The following is a 27,571-nucleotide window of genomic DNA, read 5'->3' on the forward strand; positions in this document are numbered from 1 at the left end:
AAAGTAAGCAGACAGACTTTCAGGGTAAAAGAAATAAGACTAAACTTAAAAAATGCCAAATAAAGTTGTATATTGGAAACTGACATTGAAGGAAACACACACACATATTATCATAAATTAACTAAGTGGCAATCATGAGTGTTTATAGTAGTCACCAAGGAAATAAAGACACAGGATATTTGCTGATAAACAATCTGTATTCAGTAGTAAGTCCAGCATGCTGGGAAATTTGTAGAGATGAAACAATATAAATTCTCAATAGGCAACTGGAGATAAAAGTTATTTTTCTTCTTAATGTAAATAAGAGGTCAGTTGAGACTGTGATTTTTCTTTTTTGATGGGTTGTATGTTCTTATTTTTCTTTGTGGTCTGATATTAAAAAAACTGATTCAACTTGAAATTACTGAAATTTTCCTCCTAGGACAGAAACATTCATATTCTACTTTATCTATTGCTTGCATTGCGTAAGTGCCCTTTAGCACAGAAAAAGTGTTATAGTCTTTACTTTGTATTTTCTGGTATTTTATATAAAACATGAATTCATTTTTATGTTAATGGTTTTGCTTGCGATTGTCTGTTTTTACTTGAGGATACTTTCGCTGTAACCAAAGAATGCCAGCAAGCAGTAAAATAACCTTAGCATCTTTCAGTGAAAAATTCAATGTTTTCTCTGGACAAGGAAGCAGTATTTTCCTTTTTAAAGACTGTCACCAAACATTTAAGTCTAACAACCTCATTCTAAGCACTGTCGGTCCACACATTCTCTGACTCTTCCTCTGTTAAATGGGGCCCAAAAGGCTTCTTTTGATTTTAAGCCATAGTTTAAGTCACTTGAAACTGTCTCTTGTTTTAACCTCATTTAGAAATGTACTAGATGGTCAAAAAAACCAAACCCACTACGTTACTGTTTAACAAACACTAGTACAGAAAGACTTAAACCCTCAGAGATCAAACAACCTGCAGCAATGGTGTTAACTGCTCACAGGCACAATGATTTACTCAGTTCACATCAACTGTCTCTGACAGCACAAGATGCCATGCTTAACTATTAAACTATCAAGCTTTATGCAGTGTTTATTTTCTTTGATAAAGAAATCTGGATTTTATTACTTCAACTGAAATGTCTGGGTTTGTCTTTAAAGCAATACTAACATTTTGATGAACATTTTCAGTAAGTTTGATTTCTAGGCGCTTTTCTCTACTTAGGAATATTCCTGGAAAAATTGTGGTTTTGTTGAAACTTTTCCTGCCACTCGATTCCCAGTTAAACTAACAAACGTCTGAGATGAGCTGCAAAGCAACACTACCACGCATTATTAGGCTTCAAGTTTCACTGAAAGGATAGGCCCAGAACTGAAGGCAACTTAGAGGCACTATCTTAGAGTTAAGAAGATGGGACATCTGCCTCTTCTTGCTATGTTACACAGGTAACTTAACTTCTTCACAGTCTGGGAGGACAACTAGGGAATGCAGTATCTTAAATAATTTTATTACAAACATCTGAGGCTCACATGCAGGTGACTTGACTGAGGAAAAAAAAAATCCCAACCCCATCACCAACAAAAATCAACTAGTTTGAGTGCACAAACTTTACTCCTTAAACCCTAGAAGTTACACAAAACTGGCTAGGCTTTGCTCCCCACCCCCCCCTCCTACGTTTTTTTCTTCCAAACAACCCTGAGGATCTAAACGAAAGCAAAATTTAGGTAAAATCCAGAAGAAAGACAGCCTTAAAGGAGCAGTTTGCTTGCCCTGTGTCTGTGGAACCCATCCACTAGATGTCAGTGTCCCCCTGGGCAGATGACCTTCTTGCATCCCAACAAAAAGAAGGCAGCTGATAGTCCTTAGTTATCAGGTCAACTGTAAACGAGGAAATTCTTATAAAGCATCCCTGGGCATCACCTGGGCCACAACAGAAGCAGTCAGCAACAGCAACATTTGTGGATACCAGACACAGAACATAAATGTAGTCCTAGACACAAAGGTTAGCCAGTAAGGTAAGAGGCTAAAGAGCAAGAGCTGTTTCATGCAACATTACTGATTAAAAGTACAGCACATTGGTCAATAGATATTAAGGCACGCTGAAAATGGGTGATAAAAAGGCTGCAAGATAAAGGTATTTCTGCTTCCTATTTCCTAAAATACCCCAAAACACAAAACAATGCTTTTTGACAAAAAAATATACTAGACACAAGAATGGGCTCTACTTCTACCAAAATTTAAATCAGGCCTGAAGAGGCTTAGACTCAGAAGCAATAGAATAAGTTATTATAGCACAGCATAAAATCCCCTGTGATAGGCATGAAAACACCACACCCTAAATAAAGGACAGAGAAGTCAAAGTTCAGGCACATTAAGTGCCTGTTGCAGGAAGAAATGGGTAGGCGTTTCTGTTCACCTCCATGATATCTAGATATTAAGATAAACTATAAATTTATAATGGTATATTTCAGTTGGAAGGGACCTACAACAATCATCTAATCAAACTGCCTGACCACTTCAAGGGCATCTAAATTTCAGTCTAAAAGGAGAATACTGAAAAGGAATCTTAGACTTGATGGCAGGACCACTTACTCAGAAACTAATGCCACCCCTACAAATTACGGAGTGCTGACAGGCAAGGGCATGCCAGAGGGGAAGCAGCATCATGCATTACAAAAGCAGAGACACAAACAAAAGGAAGGTGAGAAAAGTCAAGCTAAATATCTATAATATATTTTAATCCACCCAGGATTGTATAAGATCTATACTATCAAGAAAGCAATCACAGTAGTGGTAGCATCCACAAGAAACCTGGTGGTTCTTGTCAAGGAGATTGGGAAGGCTACAAAGCTGAAAAATAAGAAATTAAGCATTTCAGAGGAGTACAACATACAGATTGCTTTCTTTTTAAAGACATCAGATCAATTTTCTGGAGAATCTCACTCAATCCCCCAGCAAGAAAAACACCTTGAAGCAGAACTGAGCAAGCACAGGACCTGGCTAAAGACACAGCTTCAGAAGAATGACTTACAAATACTACATACTTATACCTGGTATCTTTGCCAGACAGGAAAAGGCTAAAAAAAAATTCACCACAACTTTTTCCTTTAGAAATAGGAACATTAAAAAAAAAAAAAAAGAAAATGAGGAAGTTGAATGAAAGGAAATTATAGAGAGCTAAAAAAGTAGAGCAATTGCAAGCAGCACAGGGCCTGTTTAAACATGCCAGGTAGCAGTACCTGTCACTATCCTGACTGTCAATACAGCAGTAATAGGTCCTGGTGTCCTGTGATCATCAACCTGCTGCTGCTGTGTACACAGTTTGGGAGCTTGTACTCAGAATCTGCCACAGAGAAACTGGGAGGATGGCTCCATTTCATGTCTTACATTCTTTCTCTCAGTATCTACCAGTCAGAATAAAGTATTAGACTAGGTACACATTTGATTTGACACATTACAGCATTTTTTAATATTCTGAAGAAACCATAAAGTATCATATGATCCTAAAAATCTTATCTACTTATCTTCTTCCCCAGTTAAGAACATACCTATTGAACGATGTAGAGCAGATTGTATCACGCTGCCTGGAAAGGATAAAAAAATAATCTCATTCCTGTTATTGCTTTGTCCCAAACACCACAACTGTAGTTATGATCATTTTAACTGTTCATTGTTTTATAACAAAGTTATTTTTAAGGGACTGTCTGTCTTCTACCCAGCTCCTGTTTGCCTGAGCAAGTCTCAAGACAGTTTTATCCCTTTGATCTTATGCTGCAAAACCAAAGAAATGTCAGGAAAACTGCCCTCAATATGGCAATAATCATAGAATCATAGAACGGTTTGAGTTGGAAGGGACCTTAAAGATCATCTAGTTCCAATCCCCCTGCCATGGGCAGGGACACCTTCCACTAGAGCAGGTTGCTCAAAGCCCCATCCAACCTGGCCTTGAACACTTCCAGGGATGGGGCATCCACAAGCTCTCTGGACAACCTCTGCCAGTGCCTCACCACCCTCACAGTGAAGAACTTCTTCCTTACATCTAATCTAAATCTACCCTCTTTCAGTTTAAAACTGTTACCCCTTGTCCTTTCAGTACACTCCCTGTTAAAGAGTCCCTCCCCATCTTTCCTGTAGGCCCCCTTTAGGTACTGGAAGGCTGCTATATGGTCTCCCCAGAACCTTCTCCTCTTCAGGCTGAACAACCCCAACTCTCTCAGCCTGTCTTCACAGGAGAGGTGCTCCATCCCTCTGATCATCTTCATGGTCCTCCTCTGGACCTGCTCCAGCAGGTCTATGTCTGTCTTATGTTGGGGTCCCCAGAGCTGAACACAGTACTCCAGGTGGGGTCTCACAAGAGTGGAGTAGAGGGAGAGAATCACCTCCCTTGACCTGCTGGCCACACTTCTTTTGATGCAGCCCAGAATGTGACTGGCTTTCTGGACTGCGAGCACACATTGCTGGCTCATATTCAGTTTTTCATCCACCAGTACCCCTAAGTCCTTCTCCACAGGGCTGCTCTCAATCTACTCACCACCCAGCCTGTATTTGTGCTCGGGATTGGCCTGACCCATGTGCAGGACCTTACACTTGGCCTTGTTGAACTTCATGAGTTTGCACAGACTCACCTCTCAAGCTTGTCCAGGTCCCTCTGGATGGTATCCCTTCCCTCCAATGTGTCAACCACACCACACAGCTTGGCGTCATCGGCAAACTTGCTGAGCATGCACTCAATCCCACTGCCCATGTCGCCGACAAAGATGTTAAACAGCACCAGTCCCAACACCAACCCCTGAGGAACGCCACTCATCACTGGTCTCCACTTGGACACGGAGCCATTAACTGCAACTCTTTGAGTGCGACCATCTGGCCAATTCCTTATCCACCAAGTGGTTCATCCATCAAGTGCATGTCTCTCCAATTTAGAGACAAGGATGTCGTGCAGAACAGTGTCAAACACTTTGCACAAGTCCAGCTAGATGATGGCCGTTGCTATTCCCTTATCCACCAATGTTGTAACCCCATCATAGAAGGCCACCAAATTTGTCAGGCACGATTTGCCCTTAGTAAAGTCACGCTGGCTGTCACCAATCACCTCCTTATTTTCCATGTGCCTTAGCGTAGTTTCCAGGAGGATCCACTCCATGATCTTGCCAGGCACAGAGGTGAGACTGACTGGCCTGTAGTTCCCCAGGTCTTCCTTTTTTCCCCTTTTTAAAAATGAGGTTATGTTTCCCCTTTTCCAGTCAGTGGGAACTTCACCAAACTGCCACAACTTCTCAAATACGATGGATAAGAGCTTAGCCATTTCATCCACAAGTTCCCTCAGGACCTGTGGATGCATCTCATCAGGTCCCATGGACTTCTGCACCTTCAGGTTCCTTAGATGGTCTCAAACTTGATCTTCTCCTACAGTGGGCAGTTCTTCATTCTCCCAGTCCCTGCCCTTGCCTTCCGTGACTTGGGCAGTGTGGCTGGAGTGCTTGCTGGTGAAGACTGAGGCAAAAAAGTCATTGAGTACCTCAGCCTTCTCCATGTCCCAAGTAACCAGGTCTCCCATTTCCTTCTGGAGAGGTCCAACATTTTCCCTAGTCTTCCTTTTATCACTGATGTACCTATAGAAGCTTTTCTTGTTTCCCTTGACATCCCTGGCCAGATTTATTTTTATCAGGGCTTTGGCTTTCCTAACCTGATCCCTGGCTGCTTGGACAATTTCTCTGTATTCCTCCCAGGCTACCTGTCTTTGCTTCCACCTTCTGTAAGCTTCCTTTTTGTGTCAGAGTTTGTCCAGGAGCTCCTTGTTCATCCACGCAGGCCTCCTGGTGTTTTTGCCTGACTTCCTCTCTGTTGGGATGCATCACTCCTGAGCTTGGAGGTGGTGATCCTTGACTATTAACCAGCTTACTTGGGCCCTTCTCCCCTCCAGGGCTGTATCCCATGGTAGTCTACCAAGCAGAGCCCTGAAGAGGCCAGAGTCTGCTCTCCTGAAGTCCAGGGTAGAGAGCTTGCTGCGTGCCCTCCTCGCTGCCCTAAGGATCTCGAACTCCACCATTTCACGGTCACTGCAGCCAAGGCTGCCCTTGAGCTCCACATTCCCCACCAGCCCCTCCTTGTTGGTGAGAACAAGGTCCAGCACAGCATCTCTCCTCGTTGGCTCCTCCATCACTTGGAGAAAGAAGTTGTCATCAACACATTCCAAGAACCTCCTGGATTGCTTACGCCCTGCTGTGCTGTCCCTCCAACAGATACCAGCGTGGTTTACTTCCCCATGAGGACCTGTGAACATGAGGCTGCTACTATATCTGTCTATAGAGGGCCTCATCCACTCAGTCTTCCTGGTCAGGTGGCCTGTAGCAGACCCCCCACTATAATGTCACCTGTCCCCACCCTCCCTTTAATCCTGACCCATAAGCTCTTGGTCAGCTCCTCATCCATCCCCAGGCAGAGCTCCATGCACTCCAGCTGGTCACTGACATAAAGGGTGACACCCCCATCTCCCCTGCCTGTCCTTCCTAAGGAGCCTGTACCCTTCCATTCCAAAATTCCAGTCACAGGAGCCACCTACCACATGTCCATCTTGCCAATGAGATCATAGCCCTGCAAGTGTGCTCACACCTCTAAGTCCTTGTTTATTGCTCATGCTACATGTAATTGCATAGAGGCACTTAAGTTGGTCCCCCGATGAAGCTGACTTACTGGCTGAAATTCTTTTGTGCTGCTCTTGAGGTGTAGGTTTTTCTTCCCACAAGCATATATGCATTACAGAAATACTGTGCTTGCTGGTCTGTCTCTTTCCAAGGTAATTGTTTTGATAATTTTAATGAACAAGTGGTCCTTTAACAGCAACAAAAGCAATAAGGAAAACACAGCATCCTGGCCAAATTCCAACTCTGACATTTCCTGTAAGTCTTACACTGTATTTTCATCCACCATGCTGAAACTATTGGTTGGTCAAATACAGGTGTACTCAGCACTGGCTTAACGGATCTGTAGATTCATCTACTCATCTTCCTCCCCAGTTATGGATATACCTATTACACCATGCGTGGCAGATTCTAATTTTAACATCACTAAAAAAATAGAACTAAAAATATAGTTTAAGATAATTATAAGATGTGGATAGAGGGGTTTCCTACTTCTATAGCTTTGGGATTTTTTTTATGTTTGGTATGAGCCATGCTTCTTCATCAATGCAAGACTGTTCAACTACCACCAGGACAGAGTTTCATACCCACCCTTATGGACAAAGGTTAGCTGGACTGTTTTTATCATACTGGAGGCAATAGTTAACATCAATGACAACAGCTATTTATATATTGAGATTTTACATATCAATCACTTATCAGTCTTAGCCTTTTACTTCAACTCCATTTCCTTTAATCTTATTTCTAAGCCACTAATCCCCTTTATTGCCATTCCTTCTTCATATCAGAGCAAATGCTGTCTATATAGTAACTTGCTACTGACACATGGGCTGCAGCCCACAATTGCCCATCTAGGAAAAGGAAAGTTGCTCAACACCAAATGAAGTATTCCTCTTTTCTCTGTTTACAGATACAGTTTAAAAAATTCTGAGAAAATACTACAGTTGTGGTCAAATTCACATTCTAATTCTGGAAAACCGGAAACCATTTCAGCAAAGCCACAGAATTAACAAGGTGACTCGGTGAGATACTCTGACTGTGGACACATCAGAAGAGAGGCAGTGGGTGGATTAGCATCACAAAGCCCACTGCCAGCAGAGACTGGAGTCAGGCCTTGTTTGTAAAATACTGGTGACAGTTCCTGGCACAAGCAAAACTTCTTCCACATTTCTACTGTCTCTTTCAACTCAGTATATTGCTCAACATACCTTGCTCACAGAGGGAGCAGCAGACTGCTAACCTGCACACAAGTAAGCTACGAATACCTTCCTGTTTTAGCTCACTAAAATGCAATGTAATCTCCACAAAGAAACCCCCTGTTTTTGAACAGCTTCCTCCTAACTTACACTCTTCACTGCTTCCTTCTCCATCAAGATGGTTTTTTTACCTCCCTCAAGAAAAATTACACTTCATAGCATTTTACTGAGTATTGAACTTACAGATCTAAAATTGGAGAATCAACACTTAATTACACTTTCAGATAATGGAAATGTAAGTTTGTGAAACCGCTAGTCATGGCTCTTCAGAATGACAAAGTAAATGAAATACAGGAAATGAGGAAAGTTGCATTACCAAAGTTACTTCCTCAGATCTATCAAAGCTACTCTTGGGAAAGGCTAGATAAGAAAGAATGGAATCTAAAATTTTACGAAGTAAAATAGAAAATACTAAAAGCAAGCGAAGTGTGGGTTTCTTTTATACAAGACAAAAAAAGAACTGGGAAAGTGAGACTACATAGCACTGAAAAACTTAAAAGGAACAGGTTGTACTGCTGCTTACAGCCATGAAAACTACGTGACTTGCTTTTCAGTGTGGAAACAGATATGCCTTAAGTCAGAAAAAAACCAAACTTGTAAACTCCTACAGATGCGGAAGACTGCTATTGCAGGATTTCTAGCTAGGAAATAGGCTAGATATTGCATGCAGTTTGGACTGGGGAAAAACAATGACCCTTTCCAAATACCAGAACTCCCCACACTTACTAAAGGAGAACTATTTAAGCACACTATAAGTAGGACACAAACCAAGTTTCTCAATCTTATTTTCTCCTGATGGAAGTGGCAGCCTTCCAAACAAAATCAATAGCTTTAAAAGATCTCAATTTATTTCCAATGCTTCAGCTAAGTTTAACCTCAACCGCAGTGTCTGCTGCAGTTTGACTTTAAGGAACAGCAGCATTTTTCTAAAGCAATGCCCTCTTTAATCCCTGCATTGTGCCTTCCCTTAAAGGCTACCTTCTTCTCATTCCCAGTTGCTAGCATTGTGCATCAGTATTCCACTGGGTAACCAGAACAGCTATTAATGCTAATAAGCCCAGACAGGAATACACATTTGTTCTAAAGAGACAGTAACCGCATGACAAGTAATAGGATGAGACATACAGGATTGCTAAACCCTGGCTTTAAAATGCAAAATACAGAAATACATACTCTACAGACAAAGTGAATTAATTCACAGGAGCAGTGAAGTATCACAACATCTTATCAGGACACAAGTGCTTCTTATAGATGCATTACAGTGAATAGTACATTATGTGAGAACACTCAAGTACACTACTTACTAGAAGATTGCATCATGACCCCAATGCAAGCTGCACTGCTATTCTCTCTGAATGTCGACTGCATCCCTTGTAGCTGTCAGGACTCAACATTTCTTTCAAGAGACTCAGATTAGGCTTTGGTCTCCAGGAACCTCTGTAATAACCAAGCTTAGATAATAGTTCAATACTACAATTCCTCTTTTTCAGGAAAGGGATTCATAAGCAATATTACCTGGCCCAGTGCAAACCCTGGAATATTTATCCTGGTGAAATGAACAAACAGTAACATGAAAATTCATAAGGAACAGCATGCATGATGATTCTGACAAAGACCATTTCCAAAGAGAATCAAAAAAGTCCAACTTTCAGACATCAGAGAAAACAGCCTGTTACATTCAAAACAGCTTTGGATAAACCCTTTCAATCCCTGCAGTTGCTTTTAACCAGTCTGGTTAAGCCTCATTGTCCTACTTCCCAGGCTTCTTTCCCCATTGTCCAGAGCTAACACACTTCTAAGATTTTTACTTATTAAAAAAACGTTGGTTATCAGAGCTAGATAACATTCGCAAACTTAACTTTCTCTTTAAGAGGATAATAAAGCCAATAAAATGTGTGGCTAAGCTATTCTGTTCTGAATTTAAAACCAGGCTCAAATAGCCCAGCCAGTTCTCCTTTGACCATTGAATTAAAACAAAACAAACAAAAAACCCAGAAAAAAATCCACCCATATACCTTCTCTCTTATTATAAGCCAACAATTGATCAATCAGTGCTTGCACTGCTTAAAAGGGAAAACGCACTATAGACAATCATTTGTCTTCAGTTCATTACATCCATAACAACCTGTATAAAGTTAATGCTTGTTCTGAAGAGCTTCCAGTCTAAAAGCAAGGCAAAGACAAATGTGAATATACTTAACTTATTCACATGGTTTCATCATGCAATGGCCTCTGTCTTCCAAAAACGGTAACAATGGATAGTTTAAAAAAATAAGGAAATCATTCTAGCAGTACAGGCATAAGGTAGCACAAGCACAGGAGTAAAGGGGAGGGAGGGAAAAAAGAAAGAAAGAAAAAAAGAACAAAAAACCCACAAGAGATAGATCAGAGCTGAGATGTATTGAATCAAAAATACATGTTGCAATTTGCATAAGATCTGACAGAAGTACTATGCCCAGTGGAAAACTACACACTTTGCAGGGATGATTCAACTACTAGCTGACATAAATGCAGAATTCCTAAAGGGTATCTTGTTTATACAATGTCCAGAAGCTAGATCCAACAAGCTACAGACAAATCAAAAGACAGCAGTATGAATGCAAAAGGAAGGCCACACGAGCATTTCTTCTATCTTTTCTTCTGCAAAAATCCTTCCTCCATAGCATTTGAGATATCCTTAAAATTCACAATACACATTGCATAAGCAAAGTTCCCCAACTTTCTTCTGGAGGTTTTCAAATCGCCCAGTTTATAAATTAAAAAGTTTCATGTATTTAACTTTCCACACAATATGACAATCATATATACCCATTAAGCTGACCTACCACAGGAAGAAGGTTGTGATCTCTATCCAAACAAATCTTCAGTTCAAACATACAAAGTTTGTAAGCTACATTCCTACAAACATAACATTTCACTTTTTCAGTTGTTACCAATAAACACTAAATTCCAATACCACACTAGCAAGAATCTGTTAACGGGGAAAGAAAAAAAAATCATACAAATCTTAAAAGTAAATATTGTCTGCTGTGTTGTTATCACTTATCTTGGAATAGTTTGCAAGGAACGCTACCTGAAAATCTACACCATCAGTATATGATTCAGGAAACTCCAGACTTCAGAACCAAGTTCTGGAGGTTTTAAAGTAATACATTGGCCCCATAAAATCTAAAGGACATGGCACTGAAATGCAAGAATAGAAGGAACTCATTTTTGCATTTATTTACCAAAGCCAAGTCCAGTGACTCCCTGACATGCCCTACGAGATCCTTCACCTGACTAAAATCATTTTTAGTTCAAAGGTACTGTCCCTCTAGAAATAGATCAGTTCACAACTTAATTATATCCCTGCACTGAATTCCCTTTTTACTTCATTGCTACTTTTCTTACTTCTAAACACATCCTGGCCTGATATACGCTTAATAGGTCTGGAAGTTATCTTCATCTGTAAGAGCTAAAAATATCATCACTGAGGTTTTTATATCCACATACTTTCTTCACTGTTCACTTACTTTACCAGACACGGAATATTTTTTCTATGAATACAGGAAGGGAAGCCTATTATGTATGCTATAAGACTGTACAAACAGGATGCTGGCTTCATTTTCACACAATCACCAATTTAAACAGTGCTAATGCTTTATAAAATGCTGCACCAGAAAGATACATTGCTATAGCTTTGCACAAAAAATGCTACAGTGTTTAATAACGTGTAAGTTACCTAATGTAAGCTCTCATTCAGGCTATTCCATATTAGAATTAGTTATGGATTTAGCTAGCATTTTAGAAGCAAACATTATTTCCCTTTAGGAAATCACAGTTTATATACGGATTTATGGCAACAGCTTGTTGACTTTAGGATACAGATTTTTTTTCAGTGTTATTGGTCTCTCAACTTAAATCATTCATTAACAGGCTACAGATTTCTGTAACCTGTAAGAAATACAACTAGGCTTCTCTCTGCCACAGTTTCACATACACAAGTTTCCACCTGTTCTTTTCAGAACAAAAATGGGAAGTTGACATCCTAAATAATTTGCAGGCTGCATTTTCACTGTAACAAAAAAAAAAACCCCAAACACAAAACAAAGAAAAGAAATGAAAACTCAAATTTCATCATGATAATCAAAATATTAAGAAAATATCTGGCACCAATTGAAGAAGCAACTGGAGCAATGTTGCTACGTAATATCAGGGCAATTCCCACAGCAGTTCTGTGGAATAGCCTTTGGAAAAGCTCTTCTGTTTAGAAGGATAATATAAAAGGTTGCAGTCGATTTGTGAGTGACTATATGGCTTAACACCCAGCTTAACTGACAACTTACTTCAGAACATTCAGTCTGGAAAAGGGACTCATGTCGAAAGCTTTCAGTGCAAAGATCCTCTGTTCCAGTTTTATAGCAAAAGGCTGTTAAAGGAAACAACGTAGGTTACATTTCTCCCTTCTGGGCCTACTCTTCATTAAGTAGGAATAACAGAAAAATAAAGTATCTATAAAACAACACATTTCTTTACTAAAATAAATTCCAATGTGTGCCTGAAGTACTTTCCAAGATCCTTCCACCCGACTAAAATTAGTCATTTTTCTGTATTAAAATTTAAATCTAGTTCCCTATATGTCCATTAATATTTACACACAGTTATGTTTCTGCAACGCCACAGGAAATGAGTTAAAATTAGTTTTACATTTTAATTTGGTCATAATAAAAATCAACACAGCTTTGCCTAACCACCTATACTACTAAAAATTGAAGTCTTACAAGAAACTGTCAAATACTTAGAGCTATCTGAGAAGACTCACAATATCTAAGAGATTATTTCCTTCCTTTAGCAGTTTGTGCAATAGGGGCGCTGCCCTATAGGCAATTTATAATTAATTCAGTTCTGCGGGAATGCTCAGGTTTTTGAAGCAGTTAAACTCACCTACATATGCCCTTCCCTCCAGAATAGTATTTCATTTTCCAGCTTTATTTTGAGCTAAATGATTCCCTTGAGTACTCCTACTGGACAACTGTATTAATTTCAATTAACAATTACCTATTTGCTAAAATTATCAGAATATACATGAGGGAATAACTAATAATGAAAGCATAGCCTCCAGTTGTAATCCTACTTCCTATGCAGGAAGGCAAAGACTCAAGTAGAAAATAAAGGAAGAATGAAGACTTATTTTCTACATGTGGAAAAGCAGTAAAAAAAAAAGTTATGCACTGCAAAAATGCAGAACATAATACACTTACCACTGAAGAATCCCCATGATCAATTTTACTCACAGAGCAGCTAGTCATCAACTTACAAACCCAGCCTATCCACAGTCTAAATGCAATGCACTATTCATATCACTATTTTTCTTTGTTTGTTCTGCTTTTTATGTTAATTTCTCAGTTTGCACAGTAAAACCATGCAAATACTGGACAGCTAATCCAATAAGAAAACCTGTCTAAGTAGGAAGCTATACCCAAGCACCATATATGCTACCAGAACACTGAGTGCCTTGAGGAAAAAAAGACAGTGTTCCACTGCCAGGTTATGCATTAGAGTCAGATATGGTCAAATAAGAAGTGAAACGTTTAGGACAGAGTGGAACACCACTCAGGCTTCTCAAGAGCTGTACAGTTCCCACAGCAATCAGTCATTTCAACATGATGCATAACCTACACTGGCAAGTCACTTGAACACTTAAAAGACAGCAAACCCATGTAGCATCCTTTGAATCAGGAACCCAGTTTTTCAAAGATAGCTGTGTCCTCCAAGAACTATCAGAGGAATAAAAATAACGTCAAACTAACATAAATGAAAGACAACACCTATTTTTAAAAAAAAATAAAAATCAAACAACGGAAAACAATATGAAAATTCTGGACCAACAGCCCCCAAAACTCTCAAATGCGGTCAGTAGCCAGGAATCATGCCTATCATTCTCTGAAGTCCAGCCAAAACCTGCATGAACTAGAACCTTGTCTAAACAGCTACAGACATCTAGCTCAGCACAAGAAATGGATTTCTCATCCATTATATTGACCCTATAGCAGATAGGAAAGATAGCAATGATAGCAGAGGTGCTAACTGCCCAATCTCAATAAAAGCAGGAAGACAAGCCAATGCCACTCATGTACCACATTCTTTTCAGCCTCCCATTGATTGTCCTTTATTAGCTGTCCAGAAGAAAAAGTCTTGGCCCCTTGTTCCCACTGTAGCCCAGCTGTGCAGCTGAAAGATGGTCATCTACCTCTTCAGAACCAAAGAACAAACTGCTCTCAATCTCACTGATCCACATAGAAGCTGTTCTTCCTGTGATCACAAAGAGTACAAAACATCTGTGTGTTTTCAGACGAAAAACAAAAAGCAGATGTCATTCTTACTGCCTTGTGTGGATGACAAGACAGCAAGACAGACAAACACATCAAGATGCAAAATTTTTCTAGAGTACTCTGACCTTAGGAAAACAAACAAAACCAGCTACAACTTACAAGACAACGTGAGAAGTTAATGTTAAAAAGATAGTTTAAAATTGACAAGTTCAGTATTATAACCAAAGAGATTAAAGTTATGCATATGCTCTTTAAGGCAGTATGGTTTTAACTAAGTTAACTTCCCCTTAGAGACTGATGCTTTCCAACCCATGACTTTAGACATCAAAACTCATAGTCAAAATCATACAATTAAAACTAATATATTTCAAAAGAATCAAGGCCTGCTCTACAACATATAAAAAATTAGAGTACAGCCCCTCCTCCAAAGATAAAGGAACCTAAATTATATGGATACATTTATGATCACTTAACAACTTTGCTAGGATTTCTCCAAATCATAGCAAATTAAAAATTGAACAAGCCAACCAATCCATACAGCACTTTACAACTTTCAGTCTAGTAATGTAGTTGCCCTTGGCACATTCCTAACACTAGGCAATTCAATTCTTTTTACTGGAGTAAGGGAGCTCAGAAGTATAATAAATTTAAAAAATTAACTGTCAGAAGCATCATGGTAGGATTTCCTTCAAAATTACTCATGCTTCCTTCTAGAAATCTGAAGGAATGAAACACATATCTTCATTTGCTTTTGCTCCTAATGACACATCTAGCCCATGAGGCAACTTCATTCATAGCTTCAGTCCTCTTATGATAGCTATTTTCCCCCATTGAAGTAACTGGCTACATCAGTTTGCTACTTTTTACAGCTGATAATTCAATTCTTCTAGGCTTTTCTTTCAGAGGACACTTCCATTAGAGCAATATTGCCTTTACGTCTTCCCATAAATTGATTATCACCAATAAAATTACCTTTTAAGGAAATTAAAAGTATCAGTTTGTAGGAGGATAGATAGGAGGAAAAATTAGGTCAACCAAACTAGGTCATCCATTTATACCTCCATTTTTCTGGCACCTTTTGGGAAATATTTCTCTACTTTATCTTTTTAGCTATGTAAGATTTTTTTTTTTCTTTCTAAAGCTGATGGTAAAAGAGTAGTTAGAACAAGGCCCTAGGAGATAAAAGCAGTAACTTCCCTACACAAACCTCACAGTGACTGAAACATCCTGACATCAGTATTCAAAGATACTTTAAAACAACTGTTCCCAATCCAGAAGAACAATGGTCCTAAAGTCTGACAGACTTCACTGTGCTCTACTCCTCTTACAACTCTTCCCTTACCTTGCTGTTGCACCCTCAGCTTCCCTAGTAAAGCTACTAGCTTCGTACTTGTACGTCTCAGCCGTATTGGGTCTGAACACAATTTTGTTTCTCAAAGATGTAGAAGGACTCAAGACAGTACTCTAACAATACAGCCACTCTCTGGGGTTCCTGGTTCTGGATCAAAAACTCCACAGCCGTACCAGAGTGTTCTCCTTCCATGAACACATTCTGACTGTTCAAATTTGAACAAATAATTCATGAGTTAAATTTATATTGGCAAGGTTTTTTTGCCAGATGAAGCAGGAAAACAAAGAACTTAATCTCTTTGCAACATTCACATGCTAGTTAACAGAAATAGAAATGCATATCCATGCTTCATTTAGGGCAAATATATACAGCCGAGTTATCCGAGCCTGCACTGGCATAGCATAACTGTAGCAATTGTTAAGTACAACAGCCTGAGGAAAACACCAGGATGCAAATACCAGGATGCAAACAGCGCACTTCCTAACAGCACAAAGAGCTTCTGCTCTACCCAATTAACTTAGGCTTTACTCAGTTCCGTATCTGACCTTTAACACTGATGTCTCTCCCTCAATTAAGTCTGTTTTATAAGACCAAGAAAAAAAAATAATCATCTAGCTTCCGATTTCAGTTCTACAAACATGTGCTCAAGGTACTACTATAGTTTCACCTTTCCCCAACACTAACAAGTGCATTACTATTTTCCCTATACCAAAATGTCCTAAGCATATTACAGTACACAACACAAAATCCCTGAATCTTAAATAGTAACTGAAGAAAATCAAACAGAATTTCCGTTTATTACAAGTCAATGGCTTTAAGATGAATTTAAAAGCCTCAGACTTCAGTTGCACTTACTACTAAAAAACGTATATACATTAGATAAGCAGATATTCAGATTAACCTTTTCCTGCTTCCAGAGTTGATAACTACTATTTAGCTATAACAACACCAAGGAAAAATACCCTGAAGCTATTGCAGTTTTAAGGTAAATTATGTACACTCCAAAACAAGAAATTCATACTATAGCAATCACACATATATGCAGAGTAGTATACAGACATACATCCAGATATGTATATATATGTATATGCATGTATCTCTGCATGTATATAGATCTAGAGAACTATAGATTAGGGTCTATGGTTGATGAACTATGGTCATGTGAGACATATGTATATATAGGTATCTAGGTAGGTGTATATATATACCTGCATACATGTTTAACTATATACAGCAAAAGGCATTGTAGGATTGAGATCAGAATAAAAGCAAAGTATGTATTTGACGTGCTATTTAAATTATTTGAAGCACACGTAGTATGCCATAAGGTGCAAGGTCAAGACTACCATTTGCTGCCCCTGAACAATTCTATAATAACCAGCAAAATCAGTACACAACCCTTTACTCAGTAAGAACTGTAGACTTACACACTGCTGTCTTTAGAGACTGAGCAAACAGAACTTACTACCATGCAAGCTATTTGACACAACCCAGAGCATTGCCTAACTGACTTGTTTTAGTTTCATTTGCCTGAAATAACTACTGCAATTTTAGGCAGAGTTTGCAAGCTTTTATACCCCAGGGTCACTATAGCAGCTTTGTGGTTGTATTCAACTACCTCCATGAAAATTCAGAATGGTATCTTTGAAACAACAGGAACAGCACTCATTTCCTCAGAGGGTGACAAAAAAAGCTAAATATTTAAACTGAATGGTTGTTCACAGAAAGTTGTATTTTTGCATAACATTTAAAGAACAGTAGTTCACAAATCTTCTGAAGCCTCTGAAGTTAAGGGTTACTGAAATTAATATTCAGTCATATTGCTCCAACCAGATGTAGAGTTTGTAAATGAAGCTTTATGAACGGCCTGGATGACTATCGCTGCTCACAATGAAGTAATCTGTTGGTGTGTGTCCCTGCCATCAAATTAACAGGATCCAGTTGAAATAGTTAATGGAAATAAAACTTCAAAAATACATTAACACTCAAAGCGTAATACGGAAGATGAGTAGTAACAGACCCATTTTTTTACCCTGAAATTACAAAAAGGCTCAAAGCATACCTGAAGTGACAGTTGTCTATGACCTGTTAACACATCTCTAAGAGCAGAGCTTCTTATTACAGATCAGCTGTACAACATACTTACGGGTCGTTTTCTCAAAGGCTATTACTCTATCACACTTAAGGGAAGAGAAGTGCTCAGAACTGTTGATGTTCATTCAAAAGCCCCTAATTTACAAGAATTTCATGCAAACCTATATTTACACCAATTAATTTTTTTTTAAGTTTCAAGAAACATTTTACCATCTAGTTGATTCTACCAAAGCATTTTTCCTAGTCTAACCTTACCAGATAAAAATTATTTCTCTTGAAAAGACAGCGTGTATTTTATAACTTATATGCTAAAGCATAAGTTGAGAGTTCATGTTTCAAACTACGTGCTACAAGCATGAAATTCATTAAATAAATACTAGAAAACATCATTTCCAAAAACATCTATACAGCTGGTTTTTTTAAAAATTAAAAAAAGTAACAGAGAGATATAATACTCTTTCTTCACTAAGTTTCCACATAATATGCTTGCCTCAAATTCGAAAAATATCTTCACAGATATTCAATAGGTGCATTAATGGTATTTCAATCAGAAAAGTTTACATAAATGCACATTAATACACAGACGAGCTTTTAAGAAGGGTGTTTCCCAAGTGCTATGGCTGAATATAGTATTTGTGATATTTTTAATACTATTTCAGAATGTACAGGAATTAGAACAAAATCAACATCACGACTGCCATTAGTACACAGACTTTCACTATATATCTTAGTAGTCTTGATCAGTGATTTAGAATAGTCTAGATTGTTAATTCATTTTTAGTAGTCTTAAGCATTTTAGAAAAGACGCACTTTCCTAAAAAAAAACCAACAAAAAAACACAACGAGGGAAGGAAAGTTTTACAACAGCTGGTGTAGCACTGCTTATGATCAGCTTAGCTTTTATCCTTAGAAGTCAAGCACACTCCACTTCCCCTTTATTTAAATAGGATTTTCACAAAACAACAAGGTAGAAGCACTTAAAAATAAAAATTTTTAAAATAAAACCATCAAGAGGTTAAAAGCATAGAAACCACCTTTTTACCTGTTTCAAATCAATGACCCCTTCAAACCCCCGTTCATACTTTAGGAAACAGCACATCAAGTTCTTTACTATCTCCAAACCTAAGAGTTTCAGCTTAGATGACCAGAGCACAGATACACAACATTCAGTTGAGTTAGTTACCAGTGTCCTCTTGAATGAAAGGTATAAAAAGATCTGAGACCAGATGTAGGTACCTAGTAACTCCTTGCAAAGTTGTTAAAAATGAGGATTATTTAGACTGATGATCTAAGAGGATCATATTGACATCACTCCCTCCAGACAACAGCTGAGGGTCCCCTACACAGTATCCACTGCAAAAACCACCAACACTTTCATTCATCCTCTGTGTTCCATGGCAACGGATTAGCGAGAGATATAACCCAAAGATTAAGCAAGATTGTCATATACCACAAAACATTTGAAACATCTGATTTTAAGGTAAAGCTTTACACCATTCATATTTCAGTTCTCCTCTAACAATGGCAATCTGTATCAGACAAACGATAGAAATGAGAGTATCAGAATGCTTTTGTCGAGACTATTGCACAAGAAAACAAAAATGTGTTATTTGTGGACAAATTAAATGAAAAAAATCAGCAAAAATATTTACTGAGGTCTGTCTAGAATCTAGAAAAACTGTTTTCTTTGCCGTCATATGGAGCTTTGACTTCCAGCCCTTGTTTGATGTAAAACACATGTTCATTACAGAAAATCAGAATCTAGACCATGCTGGCTGTATTCATACAACATGAAACACCAAGAGGAAGCAATCTATACTTACTTCCTTTTGCCCAAACAGCAATGTCAGCAGAAAGCAAGGAAAAACTATGCTCTTGAATGTATTGTAACTATACCAGTAAAATCCTAACCTACATTATTTCAGGAAAAAGCCCACTTGCCCCTATATCCACAGATACATGCTTATTGGCAAAACACACAGACAAGCCTATACTGTTTTCAAACTATCCACTTCATTTAAACCTAATTGTGCACACCCATAGTACTGAAGTAATCTACTAATAAGTCCTGCTTACTTTCTAGTGCAAACTAATTAAAATTAAATACATTTGATTTCCAGTAACAAGCTTGCTCTTGGTGCCCAGATTATACAATTTATTTTGTAAGTGGTGGGGGAGGAAATAATCAACTTTCCACCTTCCAAGTGGAACATGTTTTCAGTTATGTCAATGGCATCATTAAATAGCAGTCTTAGTCATCTACACTACGGACTTTCAGTAACATTCAGCCAGACCAATCAGTCTACCTGCACATAACTCCAGCTTTTCTACCCTCTTCCAGCACTCCGTGGCGCCTATCAAGTACTTTTAGTTCATTCACTCAGGCCTAAATATAATTCTGTAAGCCTATTACTCAACACATCCGAAGGCAATAAAGATGTGAAAATAAAGAAATGTTTTCAATTGCATTCACCCATTATTCCACTCCTATTTTAGATTCCATTTTGACTTGGAAACAAAGCGATGAGTAACAGCAATTTCTACTCCACAGATTTGCCACTGTTTAGCAGCAAAAGTACATCCTGCACTTAAATGAGAAAATACAACTTCCTCCCCCCCAAAACCTCTCTACTAAGTCTTAAAGAAAACAGAATACTGAAGCTTTTTACCCCCTTCACACCTCTCTTCTCCCTTTTCAATCATTTTAAAGAGCATCTAAGCATGGCTCTGTCAAAAAAAAACCACCACCAACACACCAAAACACATACCCAAAAAAGCAACAAAATATCCCAACATGTTCATAGTAAAAAAAAAAAAAGCCACAAAAAAACCCAGTAATTATGAGTCTTGTCACCACACAGAGGTGACTACTGACACAAATGTGAATATTAAGGCCAAAGATAAGCATCACAGTTTCCTGGGTTTCCTATAATTTATTATGCAAAAATCAAGTCCAAAAGTTTGAAATAGAAAGTGTTAAGAGGACAAAAGAAATTTTGAACACAGTTCTTGCCAAAGCATTTAACACTGTTTCAGGTAATATATCTTTCTCCTGAAATGCCTTGCCAATTAGTTCCTTCAATCCTATTTTCCCATTTTTTAGTAGCATTCTCTTTGCTTGCTGCTGTATGAAAGCAATGGGAAAGCTTACTGACTATTCAGTTGAACTGACTATTCAGAAACAACAAGCTGTCAAATACAGAAATTGAAACAAAAGTTATTTTTCCATACAGGGGTGCCACTACTTAGAAAAAAGGATGACAAAACTATTGTATACTATTCAACTATAACAAAGCTAAAACATTAGGCTATTTATCAGATATGAAATGGTACAAGTCAGTTACGAGGTCTAGTACAAAGTATTTAGCATAAAGGACATTAAAATAATCCCGCATTTTCCACTAGTCTAGGACACCCTTTCTGCAAAGTACATACAGTTTACATGAACAAGACTGACTCGTCCATACAAGATGTCAATTTATGTTTAATAGCAATTATATTGCTAAAACTATCACTTAATGAAATGGTTCTGTCAAAGTATTTAACCTTTATTCAGCATTAACAGATTTAGAATTGTCCTATCGTTCCAATGCCATTCTTCATTTCACATATTTCTCTCTTCCTTTCCCACACGCTCAGATGTTTCGGCAGCATACTTTCAGTATTTGCAAAATCCTGCCCAAAGAGCGTGGCCGATTTCCCACGGGCTCCCACCCCACCCTGGATGAACTCGTTACTTCCCAAAGTCCACTCCACTTCCTTTTCCACCCCTGGACCTGCCAGCACTCCCAACGCCCCTCCGCCTTGCGCAACATCCGCGGCCTCCTCCCCACATTTCAGACAATCCCTGATGCTACATTTACATTGAGGTTTTGGGTTTTTTTGTTCCCAGACGACTAGCAAAGACTGACAGCTTAAAGGGCTAATGATGTGGTTTTAATCCCAAGTAGCGCCAGATAATAAAACAAGCTACAAAGATACACATATACGGAGGTCGCTAACCTGCTCATCTTCAGCTCTTCTGTGGGCCAAAATGTATTTTGATATTAAGTGTTTGAACAATATTGAAAAGTGCCAGTGACATCAGCCTGATCAAAATTATTGTTCACAGCTCAGACCATCTATTCAAAACATAAATCTCCTCAAACATTTTAACAGCCCGATTAAACAGCTAAAATAAACCAGGAAAAGAGCTAATTCGCCAATAAATTCTCCCCCCGAGCACACACATGTTAACCAAAGGCTGACGGTGAACTGATCTGGAAGGAAGAAAGACGAGGGATACAGGCAGGGCTGCGATGGGGGATGGGGAGCAAAGAGAGATGTTAGGGAAGGGAAGATGAATATTCCTCCAAGGACTATTCAATACATTTAACACATCTCCTCGGAAAGAAGAGAAATGGCAAGCAGGCGGCTACAGGGGCAGATAAAGGGGGAAAGGAGAGAAGGAGTGCCCGACTATCCCCAGATGACATTATACATAGCAACCCTGCGAGAAAAGGGGCTGTTAAGGGAGACGAAGAGCTAACAGCCCTCCCCGAGACGCCTCTGTCCCCTTTATCTGCTCAGGGAAGGAAGGGGGGGGGGGGGGGAACGTGGGGGGAGGAGGCTCCCGTTTAATTTTGCAACAGCCGATCACCTACCATCTCCTCAGGAGCAGAGGAGGGCCGGGACAGGGGGCTGTGGTGACAAACCTTCCCGGGGGGTGGGGGCAAGAAGGCGGCTAAATTAAGGAGGCCACTTGCCCCCCCCCTCCCCTCGCCGAAATCAAAAGGCGGTGGGGGGTACGGGGGAGCCGGCCGAGCTTCGGGGCTACACAATAGCAGGTCACTCCCAGGGAAGCGATGCTTCCCCCGACGCCCCCCTGCTCGCAGGGGGATGGGGAAGGGGCTGCGGGGGCAGCCCGGCACCTCGTCCCCCCTCCCCCGCCCCGAGGGGAGGCAGAAACCCTGCCCGCCCGCCCGCCCCCCCACACCCACCCCGCCGCGCCGCCGCCCCTCACCATGAAGTCGCTGGCGAAGTTGTCCTCCCCATTGTGGTCCGTGTCCTTCATGGCCTGGACTCGCTTAATGAATTTCCTCAGGATCTCCTCCTGGCTCATCCTGCCCCGCCGGCCGCCCTGCGGAGCGGGAGCCCCAGCCCCGGCCGCCCGCCCGCTCTCCGCCTCGAGCCCCCTCCGCCGCACGAGCCCGTCACCCGGCTGCCTTCCCTTCCCTTCCCTGCCTCGCCTCGCCTCTCCCACCCCCCGGGCCTGCCCCGCGGCCTGCTGGCGCGGCGCGGCGCGGCTCCCCACCCCGCTCACGGCCGCTCGGCCGCCCGGTCCATCCTCCCCTCCCTCCGCCCGACCCTCCCTGGACGCCGCCGCCGACACAGGGACACGACGAAGTCCCCACCTCCTCCCCCCGCGCAGGCGCGACTCCCGCTCCTCCGGCGTTTCCTACGCCCGCCCCTCCTCGGGAACCGGCCCGCCCCCGCTTCGCGCCCATTGGCTCCTCTGACGGCCGCCTCGTCGTATTGGTGACCGCGCACGCTAATTACCGGCTAGGCCAGCCTCGAGGGAGAACTTCGCTGGGCTCTCGCCTCGCCCCGCTCTGCCAGCCCCTCCCGTTTCCCGCGGATGGGACCTTCCGAAGGGCGCCGAATGGAGCTCTGGAAGGGACCACTTGGAAGGCGGGGGGGGGGGGGGGGAGCGGAGCGAAGTGCGGTTTGCTCTGGCTGGAGTACAATGGGGCGGCGGTGGGCGCCTACAGCTCCGGGGCCGGGAGGCAGCGGCCGGCTCTGCGGCATGCCGGGACCTGTAGTCGCGCCAGCGCCGCGTCCCCCGCGCTCGGCGGCCCGCTGCGGGGGAGGGCTGCGGGGCTGGCGATTGATTGTCGCCTCCTCACCAAGCGTCCTACTGAAACGCCTGGAGGAGAAGGGGTTCCCTCCTCGGGTGGGAAGCCCGAAGCCGTGGAAAGTGCCCGGGGAGGAGGGGGTCCCTGCGGTGGCCGTGACCGAGGCGGAGCGAAGGGCTCCCCGCGGGGCCGGGCCGCGGGCGGCGCCGCTGTGGTAAACACCGGGCGGCGGGAAGATGGCGGGCCGGGGCAGGTGACAGGCCGGGCGCGGGCTCCTGACGGGGCACTGCTCCCCGCGTGAGGAAGTGTGTATATATATATATATATATATATACACACTTAATAAAAATGTCCGCACGCGAGGATGAAAGGCGGAAGCGCTGCTCGTCGGTGTCTGTAAGGGGCGGTGGGTTGGTTGCTGCAGCACTGCAGGGAGCCCGGCGCAGGGCTGGTTCGACGCGTCCTGACAGGAACAGGGTCCCCCCCACCCCTCGGTACGGCGGCGGGGATGTCTTCAGGCACCTCGGGCCTTCCCACTAGAGAATACGTTGAAATTTCTTTCTTACCTGATGTTGGACGTTTTGGCAATGTCAAAACGGGATCGCCCAGCAAGATACGGAGAGTGCTGTTTCTGCCTTTCTTTTATGTGAAAAACTTAAAACATCTTCATGTTTGGTGTCCTGATTGCATTTATAACTTCTGCTTCAGCAAAGCAAAATAATTTGAGAGGTGTGTGTATGTATAGCCTTATAACATAATAAATATACTAAGTAAAGTCTTTTAAAGTATAATTTTATTGGTGAAGAGCTACATAGCCCGTATTGATGTAGTTGATCCTATAAAACTTTGTCACACACACTAATGATAAAGGTCAATGCTGAGAAGCATAACCCAGTTAAGGCACTCCTACAAATCACCCATTTTCTACTCATTCCCACCCACTGTAGTATGTTGCACTTGCAGTCACACCAGCACAACCGCTTGTTGGACAACACATCAAACCTGCTCAGGGAACTGATTCAGCTGCAATATAAGCCCATAGAAAAGCTGTGTTTTTTCTTCTCAGATGATTCAATTAAGCTGGCTTTGCTACCAAAACAAACCTACATAAAAGCTTGGTCTTCCTGCGGTGGTGTAAGATACTACTGTTTTAGATGACTGCCAAAGATTACCACCTCTGCACCAGAATTAGCAAAATGGCGTGTTACCACCCTCAGCCCAATTCAGTGCCCATCAACTCATCGTCTTCCTAGTGAAGGAAAGTTTCGAGCTACAATGTAGGACCCTGAACTGTAGCTGCTGGTGCATGGACACACATCTGCATCTGCTACAGAAGCAGTCATCTCTGGCGGGGGGGGGCAGGTTGGAAAACAGAGGGTTAGCATCCTCACATGATTTGCTGCAGACTTCAGCCTCTTAGAAATGGGTTATTTTTTTAGACGTTGATGTTCATGGAGCCTAAAGTACAGCAGACATAAGGACACATCAAAGAACTGGGAAAGGGCATCAGTCCTGTGCTGAGGTTTATTGAAGCCTAAGCACCCCACACAAGCACATCGGCTGTCAGAGCTCAGTCTCCTCTCCATGTCCTTTGCACCAGCCTCCATAGTAAGCTAATCAATCAACCCTGAAGAGCCACAAAGATGCCTGCTTTTCTTGTGTTAATCCCTCTCTTCCTTCTCCTTTTCCTTTTCCAAGCCTCCTCTTTCTCCCCTACCAAAAAGCAGCTTTAAAGGGAAATACAGAAACAAGATAGATAGATAGACAGAAAGGGTACAGAGATCACCAAGGATAGCTGTGGCTTGGATCGTCATATAATCTTTTCATGCCACCTTGCTTGATTTCCATCTGCTTCAGGAAGGTTGCTTAGTTTGCTCAGCACTTGCCCCAGCAAACCTGCTCCCAGTGCCAGGTGGCATGTAACTTTAGAAAAGTGGTACTTGGGACTAAGCAACCAGTTGATGAAGTCTTGAATGTAGTATGGTTTTCTTCACTCATTTATTCACAGAACAGAGTTACAGAGGACTTGATTAGGAGAGAAGGAAAGATGATGATTTATTGCACTTGACTCTCACGTCATTATTGCCTCACATTGAAAGGACCCAGTTATCAGCCTGGCCTCGTTCATAATCTATCACTGCTCACTGCACTGTAATAAACTGTTGTAGACTAGCAAGTGTAACAGTGACCCTTCATTTGGGTTAACTGGTAAGGAGGATACACAATCTCAGAAGGAAAAAAAAAAAAAGTCCCCCAAACCAGGCATGTGTCACTAGCCAAAACAAAGGCATATACGAAACAAAGAAAATTAGAAATAGCTGGGTGGAGAACTTTGCTTAGCATTGTTTGCATATGCATGTGTACCTGTGAGAGCTGCCAGACAGTCCTAAGCACAAACCCAATAGCACCAGTTTTATCTCCCTCAGCCCTGCAAATGTTGCGTGAGGCTGTCTCGTCTCTGTGCTCTGAACACAGAAGCCTAAACTTTCAGGAGCAAAAGCAGTGCTTTAGCTGACACTTTTGATCTGAAACTCAAACTGTCTGGGTTAAACCCAGACATCTGACCAACGTAGCATGTGTGCATGAGTGTGTATTTGTGTAGCTGTAGGAGAGAGGCGGAAAAAGAGAGAGAGACACAGGGCGAATTACTCACCCTATAGATAGAACAGGAAGTTGCAACCAAAATCTGTAGAAGAAAATTGTGGTTGTGTCTTGACAATACATGTAAGTATGGTTCTTGGAGAAAAGCTAGTAGATCACTCGCAGCTTCTCTGCTATTATTCTCATTTTGCCTTACTGTGCACTACTCCAGCTGCTGCAGGGAAGGAAGACAGCCAGTTTTTTCTGTTCAAAGGTGGCTTCTCAGGTTCCCACAAGGTAAGCGTGTGTTAACTGGTAAATTTGTTTCCCGGCATGCATACCATGGTTATGCCCAGTCAATGGGTGGAAGTACCAAACGTCCTGGTTTACCAAGCTTCAGAGGTTGCCCTGAAGACTGAGATGGAGCACAGGCTCACCTCAAAGCGGTTTGGCTGCAATGTCTGTGTGGCTTGGAGCCATGTTCAAAACCCAGTGCATATCTACCCAAAACTGTGTTCCAGAAAGAAATCAAAGAACCGGGGTGGGAGGGAAGGCTGAAAGAACCCTACAGCTCTGAGTAAGTGCATCATCTCCTATGGTTTGATTCCTCCTTTGTCCAGCAAAACAGGACTTGGTACATTCCTTGTAATTTGGCGTGACTACATTACAGTGAGAGCTCACTTCACCAATTTCTCCTCCCCTTTGCAATAATCTACAAACTCTTAGATTTTAACTACCTATTTGGAGTAACTTATTAGTTACAGTGGTGCATAATTATTAACATATTACTGTAGTTATAATCAAATTATGATCCATATGTCCTGTACATGAAATCCCAATTAATTTTATATATACTGAGAGTCTGAAAAATATTTTTGTAATCAAGATCATTTAAGATAAAAATTAGATGCTAACATTCATAGGTTCTAAAATAGCACTCTTAAAATGTATTTTAAGTGCAGTTGGTTGGAAGTTTTCTAAAAATGCGTTGTTTCAATGGAAAATGCTGTTTCTGTAAAAAGTTTTCCACAGGAAACAATTTTGCCAAAGTTTTTCTGCTTTCTGACAAAAACAATGCACTGTTATACTTACAGATGCAGAAATGTCTGTACCATTGAAGACAGTACAAGTTGGGATAGGGACCCAGCACATGAAAGAACTGGAGCATGGAGTATAAATGCCAGGAAGCTGTTGAGCAGCTGAAGGGTACACATAAAAACTAAGTCCAGATGAAACATTTTTCTTTGATCTGACAAACTGAAATGCAATGTGTCTTTCCACAAATGTCAAAATGTTTCATGCTGGTTGAAAATAGTTAAATGAAACATTCAGGAATATCAGCATCAAGTACTTTTTGTATACTCTGGCCCTCAAAGCATTTTGGTATTTAGTCACTTTTGTTTCCAAAGAGGATAAAAATAATCATATCAGGTTTTCTGGCAGATCTCAGTTACAATTTGACCACTTAGGTTATAAGTAACAAACTAACAAACAGAAATCCCCCATGGACGCTTCAAATACT

The 27,571-nt window shown here is 41.1% G+C and overlaps 1 protein-coding gene across 2 annotated transcripts in view; it reads right to left on the reverse strand.

Annotated features, from left to right (window-relative positions):
* Nucleotides 1-22,872, reverse strand: part of PTPN12 (protein tyrosine phosphatase non-receptor type 12) — an 81,515-nt gene extending 58,643 nt beyond the window's left edge. The window contains exons 1-2 of one of the 2 annotated variants that reach the window (XM_075024764.1): nucleotides 22,638-22,786; nucleotides 12,205-12,287 (exon numbers count right to left, since the gene is read on the reverse strand). Coding sequence is in view for 1 of the 2 variants with exons in the window: in XM_075024765.1 (XP_074880866.1) it covers nucleotides 22,638-22,736 (99 nt within the window). In the remaining variant the exon portion in view is untranslated. Of the gene's footprint in view, nucleotides 1-12,204; nucleotides 12,288-22,637 lie in introns of both variants that reach the window. The other variant, XM_075024765.1, reaches the window with a different exon arrangement.
* Nucleotides 22,873-27,571: the final 4,699 nt, after the last annotated feature.

Source organism: Buteo buteo, chromosome 4 (assembly GCF_964188355.1).
Source record: "Buteo buteo chromosome 4, bButBut1.hap1.1, whole genome shotgun sequence".
NCBI classification, from domain to species: Eukaryota; Metazoa; Chordata; class Aves; order Accipitriformes; family Accipitridae; genus Buteo; species Buteo buteo.